Here is a 15,058-nt window from a genome sequence, read left to right on the forward strand (position 1 = left end):
ATTTATTCCAGTACCTTTTTTTACAGTGAGAAATGAGAATATATCTGTGTGCCTTAAATAAGTTTCTCAAGTTTGGTTTTTTTTGCATTTATAGTGAAGTATATTTGACCTCTGACACTTTATATTGCTATGCACTGAAGATAAATAAAATGTGATACCCTGACAGTAGGCACAGAGGACCATTCTAACACTGATAAGACAGTACTGTGTATTTAGTACTTCGTTCTATTTCATGAAAATTCTCACTTCTGTGTATGCCAGTTGCAGAGAAATTGAAACAGACTGTTGTACTTCCAAGTAAGGTAGGCTTCCAGGTATCTCCTGCAATATTTGACTTCTTGTTTCATAGCAAATAAAAACAGTGGTTGTCAGGAGTCATCTGGAAAACGTTCCTCCCATTCAGGAGAAGGAAGGAGTTCATTGAATGGTGACGTTTCTTCAGTCTTGTATTAAGGGAAAGGAAGGGGATTAATATTAAGAGGAGTTAACTTCTGTAGTTTGACTACAGGTGAAAACTTTGCTATTACTCTGTCATGAGGTGTGAAAGCTCTAGTCCTATATACTTTAACACTGCCGAACTGCTTAATTTTAGAAATGGCAAGCAGGAAGCTGCTTGTCTTTTTATGTTGCCAAGAATACATACCTTAAAATGATAGCTATATTACTAGAAACTGTTGCACACATTTGGGAAGCCCTCTGAACGGTAATGCCCAGTAGCTGAATGTCCCAACATTCTTCAAGTGTTCAGTAATGTCAGCTGTCCCATTAAATTAATTTTGAACTTTGTTCTCTCGTTTGACCTTCAAACCTAGTGGTAAATACTATCCTGAGTATGCTTTTATAGTAAATAAAAGATGAGATTTTTTCAGATTCAAATTTTCTGTTTTTCTAACTGCTGTGTTCTGTGTGTTCACAAGACCATTAAAATTGTTGAATTTACTTACCATATGCTGTTTCTTACAGGCTTATCACAGGATAAAGAAGCATTACACTGTGACAGTATTATTTAAATGTTTCCTTATTTTCTGTAGGTCAATGTCAGAGTAACCACAATGGATGCAGAGTTGGAATTTGCCATCCAGCCCAATACAACAGGCAAGCAGCTCTTTGATCAGGTAACTTGTCTCTGTGTATATATGAGTACAAACACATAAAAGTACTGTGTGTGTTAAGGCATAGTTTGAAAAAGCAAAAGTGTTCCCATGTGCTGATTATGTTTTTCTTATGTTATCTAGGCTATGCTCTGAGTTAGTGTGAATTTCCTCATTACTTCTTGTGAAGTGTATTGAATTCGAAGACAACTCTGTAAATAGGTTACCAGTGAGGCTTCAGCTGAATCATGTATAGAACTGGTTTGAAATTAATAGTATTTCTCATGTTTAATAATATTATAGTTGCTACTGCAATATAGTTGCTAGAATTACATATATTAGAAATTTGAATGTAACAGTAAGTTCATTAATGAAAGCTAACTTTTTTTTCCCCAGCAATGGAAGCTGTAGATTGTTTTTCACTTCCCAAATGTTAGAACTAAATAGTGTTGTCCTATGAACCAGTTTGAAATTTAAGTTAAAAAAAAGGGAAAAAACCCAATAAGGCAAAATAATGACATTAATTTGCTTATAGATTACAGACCTATTAGAACTACACATTCTCACTTGATAGTGTCTCTGTACATCAGTCAGAATGAATGATTTCTTAAAACAGAATTGTTCTTGCGCTCATGTGACACTAGCCATCAGAATCTTGAAACAATTTTTTGATCTAGATTGTGAAGTGTTATAGAAAACATTAAGAATAGAAGCTTGTCAGTGTGTTGTTTTGTTTCCCCAATATACCAATAAATATGTTTTGTTTAAAAAATGCAAAAATATCTGAAATTACTCCTCAAAAACAGTTCAACTAGATGAATAGTTATGTCTCGTAGAACTGTTGTTTGTCTACTCCACTTTTGATGCTTGAAGTATGTACTGATGAGTACTAAGAGAAAGTAACACATTGCAAGAGTTCTTTAAGAACATTTAAACTTTTAGTTGACCTTTTAGAGTCGATAGAATGTCCAAGTATATAACTTAAAAAAACAGGAGAGTGTTTATTTTCTTTTAGATTAATGAAATTTCATTTGCAATTTTCATTTGAAGTGACTGTCTGACTCTTATATTGTCTGTCCCTTTCTCTAACATCAGTGGTAGTATGTCTTCAGCCTCTACATAGGAATAGACTTCATGATTCTCACAAGAATTCTTGGAAAAAAAAGGAGCTGTCTTGCTTTTTGTCTAACCAACATCACCATCAAATAAAAGTATGGTATTCTGTGATGTAGAAGGCTCAAGCTGTTCCTTGTCTTCTGCCAACCTTTGCTATCTTCTGCCATGCAGTATCGGGTGGGGTGACATTCTGCTGTTTAAAATCTTGTGTCCAGGTAATCAGGTTCATCCAAATTGGGGCATTGGGAACAAAGATACAGCTCTGAATTTGTTTTCATGCTCTCTTCTTTGTTCCTCAGTTCATTATGTGGTGTTTGACATCTCACCAGCTCTTACCTATGGAAGTTTAAATTGAAAAAATGTCAGGTCAAGAAAGAACAACCAGCACAGTTGTGTGTGAAGAGAGAAGCATTTTCAGCTTGATCTTAAATTCATGTATGAATTCTACAGAGTAACATCAAGAGCTGAACTGTATTGCAAAACTGTCATGAAATTTTCAGACAAAAGTTATCCTGTTTCTCTGGAGAAAGAGAATTTAATAGCACTGTTATTGAAAGGATTGGCTTATGCAGAAGTGGTGAACATGACAGCAGACTTGTTGATTATTGATTGCAGAAAATAACCTCTCCATGAATTTAGCTGCTATTTAGTGCTCCTCTACGTTTTTGGTGAACGGTTTGTCCTTTTTTCAGTCAGTGTTCTTTTAAGCTTTTAATTGGTATTTTCTGGAGTTGTTGATTTGTTTCCCATTCCATGTGCATGCACCATCTGCTAGCAGACAAGAATGCAGCGTTTAACATCTGTGGCTTTCTCTTTTCCATTTGCATACTCAGCAAACTTTTTATTTATTGCACAAACTTTATTATTATTATTATTACTTGCATTTCAGAAGGTGTTTTAACATATTTATCATTGGTCTTTCTGTCTATCCTGTCAGCAGTCAGAATAGGCAAGAGAGGATCTGTCCTCCTATAGTCAACCAGTTAAGCATCTGTAGCTTTCCTAGGAGAGGAAGAACCCTGTGGTGGGTATGTTTCCACACACTGGTGGTATTACTGGGGTTGTTGTGTTGTGTTAGCACTGGGCTTTAGTAACTCTGGTTTACTGTAGTTGCCATTCAGAAAGAATGGGAGGGTTTTCTCTTTTATTTTGAATTACACCCTGCTGTCCTTTCCAGATGTCTCAGAAGCCTTCCTTACAGCCTTTTGGAAGGTGACTGAATGAAATCCTTGTTAGGTTGTCTTCGTGTATATTTTGATTTGCCAAAATGTATATTATTCTGGTTGCTTTTCTTCAGTAAGTTTTTTTTGCCTATTAATAATCAGGTTGTAGGATGTGATGGTAGATAAATCCGTTTTACAGATGTGATGAAGACTTGCATCTTCAGCTACTTAATGAAATGTTTGAGTGAGAATCAAACTGCTAAGTTTCTCATTCTGTACTTATTGTATCATGCTACTGCAGTGCATAAGTGCATATATTAGCTTGGTACAAAGTTTCAGAAAGTTTTTCTTTTTTCTTTGGCCTGAGAGGCAGTGTAGGCAATGCTTTTTCCTTATTTGTGGAGTCTGAAGTAAAACAGGCTAATATGTAAGCTGTTTTTAGTGTTGATTTGCAAGCACATGTAACTCTGCACTGCTGTATCCAAGTTGCCTGTATATAAATAATAAGCAGAGTGCATCTCAGTGAAGGGCCGTAGTTAGTGGGTGAGAGCAAAATGTTTTGACGTGAGCATAAGCACGTCTCCTTATGCCTTATGGGCAGAGCTGTTGAGCATCTGCAGCTCTTTGCAGCTCAGAGAGCTGATAAGGTACAGAGGCTCAACTTGGACAGCTGCAAAGTAAAGAGCATTCTCTGTCATCTGATAAAGCCATAAGTAGTTTGATCAACATTATGGAGGAGATCTGTGTCGAAAGAAGCAGCAGGTCTGAAATTTTGGTGTTTGGACACCAAGTTTAAGCTATGTTACTAGGACCCATAGTTACTATGTGACTAGTAACATACATTTATTCTTAATGTTTATGTTCTGAAGTAAATGATGTAAAGGAAATAACTGTGCTTACTAAAGACATCAGTCAGGTTGGATCCATGAACATTGTTCACTTTGTGCTTTGGAGCTTGACAGTGAAAGGGTAGAGGAGGAAACAAGGTGCACAGTTGATTGATTGTTAAGTGATAATGCAAATATGCAAGGCAGCTGAAGTAAGTTTGCACAGCTATCTTATGACATTTTCTAATTTTCAAAATCTTAATTTTGCAACCCGATAGTACTACTTTAAAATGGAGGAGGATCTATGTGTAAAATTCTATTTACTTCACATGCAACTGAATGCTTCCATAAAACAGCCTTCAGTAAAGCAGCTGGCCAGCATGGTCCAACCTGAGAACATACGTAAGTACTGCCATACGGGATCTTTTGGAGCCAGAGTTTGCAGTCATTTAATAATCTTTGCTGGACCTTTCTGATTAATTGCTTATTGAATCCATATGTGCTTTTGCTATGCAAGACTTGTAAAATAGTTCCACGGTTTTATTGCACTCTGTAGTAAAAGTGCTTCTTTTTGTTTACTTTGAGCCTGCAATGTCATGATTTCTGTTGATTCTCTTAATTCTTATATTATGAGAAATAATGAATAATCATTCTCTATTTGCCTTCTACATGCCATGCAAGATCTGTATCATATTTTTCCTTTCCTTGTTTCTCTGTCAGTAGCCCTAGTTCTCATCTTAGCTATGCAGAAAATGTTCCAAGTCACTGATCATTCTTTTCAACACTTCTGAAACATTTCCAGTGCTGCAGCATCCTTTTTTTTAAGTTGATGTGACCATCAACTTATGTAGTATTGGAGATTTGGGAATACCATACACATGTATAGTCATGTAACAGCTTTATTGCCTTTTTACTTTACAACTAGAGCTTTGTTCACATAATTTAAATTGTTGTCTTTTATGTACAGTATTTTGTTTTTATTAAATACCGTCTTTTATTGAGGCTTGTGTTTTTACGGTTCATTCACAGAAAGGTTTTCTACAGCAGATTTTGTCACATCAGTTTCATCCTTTTTAGAAGTCCTGTGGGACTTCAGTAGTGGTTACACTACAAGTCTGTTATGAAAACAGAGGGGTTTTTTCTTTCTTTTTAACTATTGTATCCATAACACAATCTTCCGTCTATTCAAGGACAATTTTGTTTCTTTAGTAGCTTTTGGTGATAAACGTGATCAGAAATCTTACAGGAAAGTCATGTATGGTTTATTAGCTGGATCATCCTTATCCCTTTTATCAGTAACTCTCTTAGAAGGTTGTAAAAATATTTGAAGGAGCCAATTCATCTTTGTATCTCATACTTGTCCACAATTGTTATTCTTAATTGTTAATTTTCCAGTTATCTTCTGTAAGTGGACTTACTTTTTCATAGGTCTGCAGATCACTTCCCAGACGTGCTTTCCAATCTCAGGGTCCTGTTTACTAACTTCTGTTCCTCAGGTGCTGATGGAAGCAGTAAGCTGCATGTTCCAATTGATAGTTTCGAAACACAGTGTTTGCATTTATGTAGAGCCTCTGGGGTACCATGAACCTGATGTTTTGCTACTATTTTATCTTTTTTTTTTTCTTGTAAGGTTTGATTACATTTCAGTTTGAGATTTATGTAGGTTAATCACCATTTAAAAAATCGTAGTGATTACTGATGATTACGGCTCATTTATCTTTAGGTGGTGAAAACTGTTGGTCTTCGAGAAGTCTGGTTTTTTGGGCTACAGTATGTGGACAGCAAAGGCTACTCAACTTGGCTGAAGCTAAATAAAAAGGTAACAATTCCCTAATACTGAGCCACGTGTACAGTTTGAAATATACTTTACAAGGTTTGCTGCTTTAATGCTGTAGGTGAGATATAGCTGACTTCAAATTTAGTCGAAAAATTGCTTTTCATTTGCTTTAAATGACAAAATACAGTGTTAAATTTGATTAGTTATAAAAGCATATGCAAAGCTGCATCAGTATTTAATTTGAGAAGGAGATAGTTTTCAGTATTCACAGTACCGTAGTGATGCATGCATTAGGAAAACTGATTCATATGGTTGTCTTGTTCTCATTTAGCAAAACATAATGGAATAAATGTTTTACAGTTTGGGCATGTGTACCAGAACAATTTGGGCTTCAGGAATTTGTTTGTGTATAGATCTTTTAAACAAAGCATGAACAACAGGCTTCTAAACTTTAGGTATCTAATAGGTAGATTGTAGGATAACTTTTGTTTTGTTTTGTTTTCTTTTCCAAACAGCATTGAGCACGTTGTATCTGTTAGCTATTGGGAACCAGATCATTTTACTTTAAGCTGTATTTGTGAATTTGAATGGTCACATCTTTGAAAGACCACATCTCATCTCTTCACAAAAATCACATTTATAAATCTTATCAATTCTAGAAAAATAATGTGATTAAAGAAATTATGTTTTTTTCCACAGGAACAAAGCACGTGTATTTAGTTTGATAGTTCAAAGACTTTTAAAAGAATGCCACTTTACACTGACATCGATGAAGTGTGCTGTAGTTCTTCCTAAAGAAATGTTGTTAGACCCTAGTTTGTTACTTCCCGAAAATCATCCATGGATATAGTTTTTATTTTTTTAATGTCTTTTACAGCTTCTTTTTTTCCAGGTCTTTGTTATGATAAATACAGCTTTCACACAAGCCTACAAAAAAAATCTGTTAAACAGCCTTTAAGTAGTATTTCAAGATTGTCTAGTTTATCCAAATTGGTGTACTTGATTGTTCCATGTGAACCTTTAGTGAGTTCCACAGTGGGCTTGCTAGGAAGCACTGTGTTTCAGTTTAGAGTAGCTAAAGAGTTCAGTACTACATAATAATATTTAATATACCTTTTAGTGCTATTTTTAATTTTTTTTGTGTTCCTCTCCCTCAGGTAACACAGCAAGATGTACGAAAAGAAAATCCTTTGCAGTTCAAATTCAGGGCCAAGTTTTTTCCAGAGGACGTATCTGAAGAATTAATTCAGGAAATAACTCAGAGACTTTTCTTCCTGCAAGTCAAAGAATCGATCTTAAATGATGAAATATACTGCCCACCAGAAACTGCAGTTCTTCTGGCTTCTTATGCTGTCCAGTCCAAGTATGCAGATTACAGTAAGGAGATCCATAAACTAGGCTACCTAGCCAGTGACAGACTTCTCCCTCAGCGGTGAGTGAGACTGATTTTGCACCACCTGTTGCATATAAACTTAATTATTGCACATTTTTTAGAAATAAAATATTAAGTGATAATGTGCATTTAATGATGGCTTTCTTAGGAGTTCATGTTTTGCTAGTAAAATTTGGAGATCCTAATTTAGACTTTAAATAACAAGGAAGTGTCACAGCCACAGGTTTCTTGAGACATATTTCCTGTCCTGTCCACAAACACCTGCAGAGATGTAGTTGAACACACTCCCAAAATACTCCAAAATGGGTTAATGTTATTGGAGGCCTGCTTCTACTAAACTAAAATCAAAATACTCCAATATAGAAGCAACTAAGATTCATTTGATCTTCTCTCCTTTTGTTCATTTTAATGTTTTTGTACGTGTAAACGGTAATTATTTCCTGAAAGTAATTGTAAAGTGTACTGCAAATAAAATACATTGCAGGAAAATGCTAGCCTGAACAGAAAATTTAGAAACACAATTGTTGCTGTTGAATATAAAGTCTTTTGTATCAATCACTTATCTAACTGGTTTGGGAAAGTAAGCACCAAGATTACAGTCCTATTTCTTTATGCAGCTGAAACCATGCTCTTGGTGTGTTTGGCATGAAGGGAAGCATTGCAGCACAAATGTACCAAGTTAGACAGTTTTGTTAGTGTAGATGGATACATAGTGATATATTGTGGGCAAATGTGTAGTTACTAAATATGTAACGTAAATCGTCAAAGAAATGAGTGACATGGAGTAATTTGAGGTTTCTTTAAGTCATATGCTTTCAAAACTAAAAACTCACTTATTAGCATAACTAAGCTTGAGAATTTTCTAGCAAACCAGTAGGCATTTCAAAGATTGTGCTGAAGTATTGAGAGAAATATTTCTGAAAATGTTTTTTAAAAATGCTGATGAAAAGCTTGGGTTTGGCTGTTTGCTTCCAGCTTATGGCAGTGAAGTCTATACCTTTTCCTAGAAAAATACCTTTTGCTATGAAGGCAGGGAGATGTAGAACCAGTAAAACTGTCACTGCTGAGTATGTTCACAAATCTTGGTTTTTGCTCAGTTATGATGACAGTCTGTGAACACGGGAGTGCTTGGGTGCAATGGAAATTCAAATACTTAAGATTCTTTTCAGTAGACAAATGTTCAGGTGATTTTTTTAATTGTCCTTTAAAATAATTTCTCCAGGGATGCTTGAAATGCTGAGTGCGTGAAATAAAAACATAATAAAGTTATCATATGCATTAGATTTTTTACCACAGTACTACATTGAAAGTTTTGGTATATAATTGGTAATATAATTCCACATTATGGAAGAGTTGTATTACAAGAGTTATGTCTACATAACTCTTGTAGACAAATCTCAAATAGCTTTCTGAGGCTGCTTCGCTATTGATTTTTTTTTTTTTTTCAATAAAAGAAACCAACACAAAACCCCCAGAAAGCTCGTCTGCTAACTTGTCTGCTAGTTTGTTACACTCAGGCTTCCATTCTGTTGTAGTTTGAAAGAAAAAGTGTCTTTGCATACCTGGAAATTAATTTGCAGCATTGTTGTGTGAGGATTCTATAGGTCTGCATTTTCAAGTGTTCCAGATGTTACATTTTACAACTTTACTGCTAGCTGAGATATGCCATGGTGTGACTTTTATATTGCAAAGAATACAGAATACCAGGAAAAAACTGACTTTCACACTATTTTAGAAGTGTATTTGTTCAAATACAAAGTTTGTGTCTTGTTTGTGTCAAGAAGATGAGCAGTGTATAGAAAGTCATCTTTAAGTTTATTCAATTAAAGCATATGTTATACTTTGTAACTAAACTTATTTTTGTAGCTTTAAAAGGTTAAATTGTTTGTCAGTGTCATTTAATAACAACTTGTATTCACAGGGTGTTAGAACAGCACAAACTGACAAAAGAACAGTGGGAAGAAAGAATACAGAACTGGCATGAAGAGCACAGGGGAATGTTAAGGTAATAATGTAAAAAAATGTTCCCAAGACCTTTTATTAATATTAGGATGTATTTTAGGTATATTTGTTTGGAAAACTACTTTCTTTTATTCTGACCAGGGTAGGTGGCTATGAAAAACTTGCATAGAAGCTTCAATAAGGGCTGAATTTCCAGTTAAGGTATTGGTTTACTTACATAATTACTGGTAAGGCTGTCAACTGCCTTTGTGCACAGTTGCCTGCCTCTAAAATACATTTAGGGTTTCCTTAGCTCATGGGGTGGAAAGACAAAGTGCAGTGATTGGACTCTACATGGATACTAGGGTGTAGAGCTCTTAATGAGTATCTGAGTCAAACTACATGTGAACTTCAAAGAGATATTTAATTCATAAGTAAATTTTACACTAACTGGTTATTCTGCAGTTCCCTTATTCATACAGTGTACTCGTGATTTGTTGTCTACACTATACCAATTTTTCTTCTTTCATCAGAGAAGATTCTATGATGGAATACCTTAAGATAGCACAAGACTTGGAAATGTATGGAGTCAACTATTTTGAAATAAAGAATAAAAAAGGAACTGAATTGTGGCTGGGAGTTGATGCTTTGGGTCTGAATATTTATGAGCATGATGATAAGTAAGTGCCTAATACTCATTTTCCAGTTCTGTTCCAGGAGATGCTATCTGAGATTATACAACCCCCACCTTACTGTGTGTTCAATAAGATCTGGCAAAACAGGCTCTCAAAGACCTTCTGATCTATGTAAAAAATAAAAAAAGAGAGAGAGATGTTAACTGCCAGAATATTTGAATTTTAAAGAATAAATAGGGATGCAAAAGAAGGGAAAGGAAGAGCAGTTCTGTGGAAACTTAAATTTACATTGCTGAATATGGATTTATGACAACTAGATCATATTTGTATGGTTTCTTTCCATATTTTTCACTCAAAACTTCCCCTTCAGTCAGGATGAAAAGTACATTTTGAAGCTGAGCAAGATATTTAATGAGAAATGTTTTGTAAGAGCCGTGACTAGAATTATAGATGTTAGAGCATGAAAAACTTTGGTATCTAAAAGTGAAACCTTTTGGACATTAAAGAAAATAGGTCAATCTCGTGTCCCGATAAGGAGATCAAATAATCCATCCTACCCGAAGAGGTATAAAGCTGAAATGTACAAAATTTGAAGAATTTGGAAATAGAACAACAGACTTAATTATTTTCTTTTTTTTTTTTTTGCAAAGTAAAAAGTTGTTAGTAGTATCTGGTGTCAACAGTCCATTCAAAGTGATTCGAAGTGAAATGTGATGTGTCAAACTCCAGATAGCAGCTGTCAACTTTTGATGTATATACTCTGTAACAAAATTCTGTAAGCCTTAATTACCATTAGATGGCAATGTAACTCCTGAAGGAAGGAAATACTCAGAAAATGTTCCGATCAGATTGAATGATGAGGCAATTTTCGGTATTCTTTAGCTCCTGATAGTTAGCAATCAAATACTTAAATATTTTCTCTTGCTTATAATTAAGATAATATGAATTGAAAAATCTTTCTGTGCAGATAGTAGAAAAATATATATAGGTATTGAAGTCAATGCATAACATTGTAACAATTTCTGAACCTGATTTATTTTGCTTAAGATGTGAAGGAAATAAATATAACTTTAAATTTTGGAAACGAAAGAACACATCTTAAATCTGAGCTAAACTGAAGTACAGCACTGCTGAAAGCTACTTTAATTTCACTATTTAAAATGTCAATTTCTGAAATTTAAGTAGGTACTCTCTTTGCTGAAAATAAAGTCATCAATAGCTTATAAAGAATCAGTACATGATTGTGATGCTTAGCATCTAGCTGATAGAAGTCACAAATTAAAATTCCATTTGTTACAGTGCCATGTAGTTTATTCATTATGTAATTAATTTGATGGAATAATGTGTTTACAAAAAAAAGTCTGCCAAAATATATTTGAACTGTCGTTAATGTTTTAATGTAAACATAACGTTGTAAATGTAACATCCTAAACATAACTAAGTGTAATAGTGAAAATGATATGGGAATAAACCTTATTGGATATATATATATATAAAGTGCACAGCCTTACTGCTTCTAATGAGAGCTTCTTCTCTTTGAAGGCTGACACCCAAGATTGGTTTTCCTTGGAGCGAAATAAGAAACATCTCTTTTAACGACAAAAAATTTGTCATAAAGCCAATTGACAAAAAGGCCCCTGTAAGTAGTGTGTAGAATAGTATCCCTTTGTATATGGATACGAAGACATTTAAGCCTGCAGAGACTTGGTCTGGCATTATGGCATGAGTAAATATTTTGTGGCAATTATTATTCTTACTGGTGGAATAGTCAGTAATCACGAGGAAATTTTGATTTTGAAATATAGTATGTTTATTGTCTCTCTTTTCTGGTTGATACTGTGGTATGTTTATTGTCTCTCTTTTCTGGTTGATACTCTTAAGTTTTTGGTCTTTTGTTAAGTCAACTTACACTTCATAATGTGTTGAAAAGACACAGTGTAAGATGCTAAATTCTCTGCCCCCCTCCCTCCTTTGTTTTTCTTTTATTTTTTTTGTGTGTGTGTGTTACAGCAGCACGTTTCAGGAGACTCTAGGTCAAATCTCTTCAGAATAGAATAGAGAATAGTTTAATGTTTTTAGAATTTTAAATAAATTATATAAACCAGCTAATTTCTGCTTAGAGTATTCCAGATATAATCTGGAATTTAGCTTACAAGTAACTAGATTTATAGATTTCGCTTGCTCAAAATGTCAAAATATTAGTTTTCACTTAGCCAGTGCAAGCATGCAGTAATGCATGTATTTATTTAGATTAATGGATATACTGGAATTATTTTTGCTAGGATTTTGTTTTTTATGCACCCCGTCTGAGAATTAACAAGCGAATTTTGGCACTTTGTATGGGAAATCATGAATTGTACATGAGGAGGAGGAAACCTGATACAATTGAAGTGCAACAGATGAAGGCCCAAGCTAGAGAAGAGAAACATCAGAAACAATTGGAAAGGTAATTAACAAACTTCCACGAAACAGAAAAAATTCTCCTACCCTTTTAAGGAGTTACAGAAGTATCAGGCATCTTAGAATTCTAGAAAAGAGAGAGCTGCTTTTCTTTACCGCTGTGTAAGCGGGTTTGTGGGTTGGCATGGCTCACCTGTCCTAATAGAAAGCCGTATCTTTTTTTTAACTTTCAGCCCAGTAACAGTAGCTGTACCGTTGTTTCTCATTATGTTTTTTGTGAAACAGTGTTACGTCTCTTTTGCTTGATCCTTAGGGACTTTTATACTCTACAGGTGAGCCCTTAAAGCAAGTTCAGTGAAGAATGGCATGGCTTACCTTTGTGTATTTAAAAAATACTGTTGCCATTTTTAGCCAGAGTAAACATCATACCTAAAATGCAGATCTAATTGTGGATTTATGTGCTTGACCCATAACCAAAGTTGCTGGTCAGTTCTGTTAGTAAATTGTTTTTCTGTATTTTGAAACAGAAACTGCATTTGAAACATTTAAAGTCATATGCTTCTCTTCTAGCTGAGTAAACTGCAAAGTAGGCTACCAGCATCCGAAGAGTAGAATTTAATATCCTTGAGAGCAAAAAACCCCTTTTTACTATTTTTTTCAGGGCACAATTAGAAAATGAGAAGAAGAAAAGGGAGATAGCAGAAAAGGAGAAGGAAAGAATAGAGCGTGAAAAGGAAGAACTAATGGAACGCTTAAGACAAATTGAGGAACAAACAATGAAAGCTCAGAAAGGTGAGCTCTTGGTGGTCATGGATTTCTTAAATCTAATGACGATGTTTAGTTTAGTTGGGTAGCTCAGTTCCACAATTCTCTTTGTTGGAGGGTTGTTATTTTATGGTTTTTTTTAAAAGTTTGTTTTTCTAATAATAACAATATTTGATGTAAAAAATATTCTTTTTTAGTGTTCAGATGATGGTGTGCACGCATTTGTGTGTATCTTTTTAACTTAAAATCAATTTCTAATATAACAAAAATTCCAGTTTAGTAAAGAGGAAATTAATGCATACAGACTTCAGCTCAGGATTATGTAAGGCTTAAAGTGCTGAAAACCTAGAGTTGGAGGGAGCAGGGAAATTAGAGACGAAGATTCAAAGTACTTCCTCCAAGTTGAATTTAGCTTCTAACTTGGAAATTCCTTTTTCCTTCATTTTTCTATTCCCTTGTAAGATCTGAGAAATTGAAAATTAAAATCTTGTCAGACTTGAGTGACAAAACATGTTTCACCAGTGACAATTTTTGTGTTTAATCACCCTGTAGAGTCCCTACCTCCATGACTTCCGAGTCCCTCCTCTCCATGTTGTTTTGGGTTTTTTTGCTTCAGGTTTGGCTCACATTCATAAGAGTTTTGTTGCTCCTTTCTTTTCCTAACTGTTGGCTTCAGGCACGATAATCACTGACTAAATCTATACAAATAAGTTACATATGCCTGCCACTACTCTTCAGCTCTTCTGCTGCATTTTTCAGTCTTTCAGTGCAACATAGGTTAGACACATCCAAACAGGTAACACACTAACTGTGCCGTGGAATTGTTTTAAGGGAGAGCTGTTTGGCCCAGGACAAGAGTGTCAGGGTGATTCTGGAGGTTTGACAGTATACATTTTCTCATAACTTTTGTAAGTGATATAGCCTAATTTCTGATGCAATACATAATGTTCACGTATTGCTGGTCTTTTTAGCCTTCTATTCACGTATGGAAAAGTCTTTATATGAATGGTGTCTGTTCTGTAGTTAACGTGGTAGTTTAGTGTTCTCCGTCTTCATGGAAAGGTTTGTTTGAGCAGTGTTTTCAAATAGTAACAGGTTTTATTTAATTTTCTAAGTACTGCATTTGTAGAACCCCGCATACTTGTGATGCTGTTCATTTTAATTTTATAACTGAAGTAGTAGGAAGACTGGGAAAACAACGGACGAATAATGGTTACATGAGACCTACTTAAAACTATGGGTGCAAAGATGAAGCATGTATCAGCATACCTGGGAAGATGCTTTTCTAGTATGAAACCATATGGTGAAGGGCAAATGGATTGTTCCAAAAAACGAGTCAAAAAAAACGAGTTCCAAAAAACGGTTTTCTGGTGAAGGAGTCTATGACAGCTATGACTAGCCAAAATCATAGTGGAAAATTTACCATTAAAATCAGCAAAGAGCTTTAGAAAGACTTTTTTTGTAGTCACTTAATTTTTCACATCAGAGTAGGAGCGTAATTTGTCTGTTTAAATCTTACGTTGCAGTACTCATAGATTATTACTTCCTTCTATTTCACAAATGGTTCTGCCCTTTAGATTTCAATACTTTGCTAACCAGGCAGCTACACAACTATTACCCTTTCCTTGATTTAAAACTGTCGTCCTCTTTTGTATAGAGAATTTTTCTGACCCTTGCAGTTGGTCTTGGGTCATTTTGCTGAAGGCACATGCCTAAATATTCAGCTGCAATTAAGGAATCTGTCAGGCAATTCAATACAGTAGAAGAGTTTTTATTTTTGTTTCTACAAAAGAGTGTGATTTAATGTACATAAAATCTCCTCACGAGTAAGAGTGAGGGTGTATGTTCGTGTATATGTACATATATTTTGGTGTTTAGTTTTATCAGCGAGGTGACAATTTTCTGAAACACTAGACTGTCAGAAATGTCGGGTGAGATGAAGTATATATC

At 34.8% G+C, this 15,058-nt stretch overlaps 1 protein-coding gene across 3 annotated transcripts in view; it reads left to right on the forward strand.

Moving 5' to 3' along the window:
- The window catches only part of RDX (radixin), a 37,201-nt gene that overhangs the window by 16,173 nt on the left and 5,970 nt on the right, over positions 1 to 15,058 (forward strand). For 2 of the 3 annotated variants that reach the window (XR_001877556.1, XM_017831649.1), the window contains exons 3-10: positions 1,032 to 1,115; positions 5,921 to 6,016; positions 7,132 to 7,406; positions 9,289 to 9,372; positions 9,842 to 9,988; positions 11,486 to 11,582; positions 12,226 to 12,389; positions 13,005 to 13,135. Coding sequence is in view for 2 of the 3 variants with exons in the window: in XM_017831649.1 (XP_017687138.1) it covers positions 1,032 to 1,115; positions 5,921 to 6,016; positions 7,132 to 7,406; positions 9,289 to 9,372; positions 9,842 to 9,988; positions 11,486 to 11,582; positions 12,226 to 12,389; positions 13,005 to 13,135 (1,078 nt within the window). In the remaining variant the exon portion in view is untranslated. Of the gene's footprint in view, positions 1 to 1,031; positions 1,116 to 5,920; positions 6,017 to 7,131; positions 7,407 to 9,288; positions 9,373 to 9,841; positions 9,989 to 11,485; positions 11,583 to 12,225; positions 12,390 to 13,004; positions 13,136 to 15,058 lie in introns of those variants that run through there. The other variant, XM_017831650.1, reaches the window with a different exon arrangement.

Source organism: Lepidothrix coronata, unplaced genomic scaffold (genome assembly GCF_001604755.1).
Source record: "Lepidothrix coronata isolate B3197 unplaced genomic scaffold, Lepidothrix_coronata-1.0 Scaffold194, whole genome shotgun sequence".
Taxonomy (NCBI): Eukaryota; Metazoa; Chordata; class Aves; order Passeriformes; family Pipridae; genus Lepidothrix; species Lepidothrix coronata.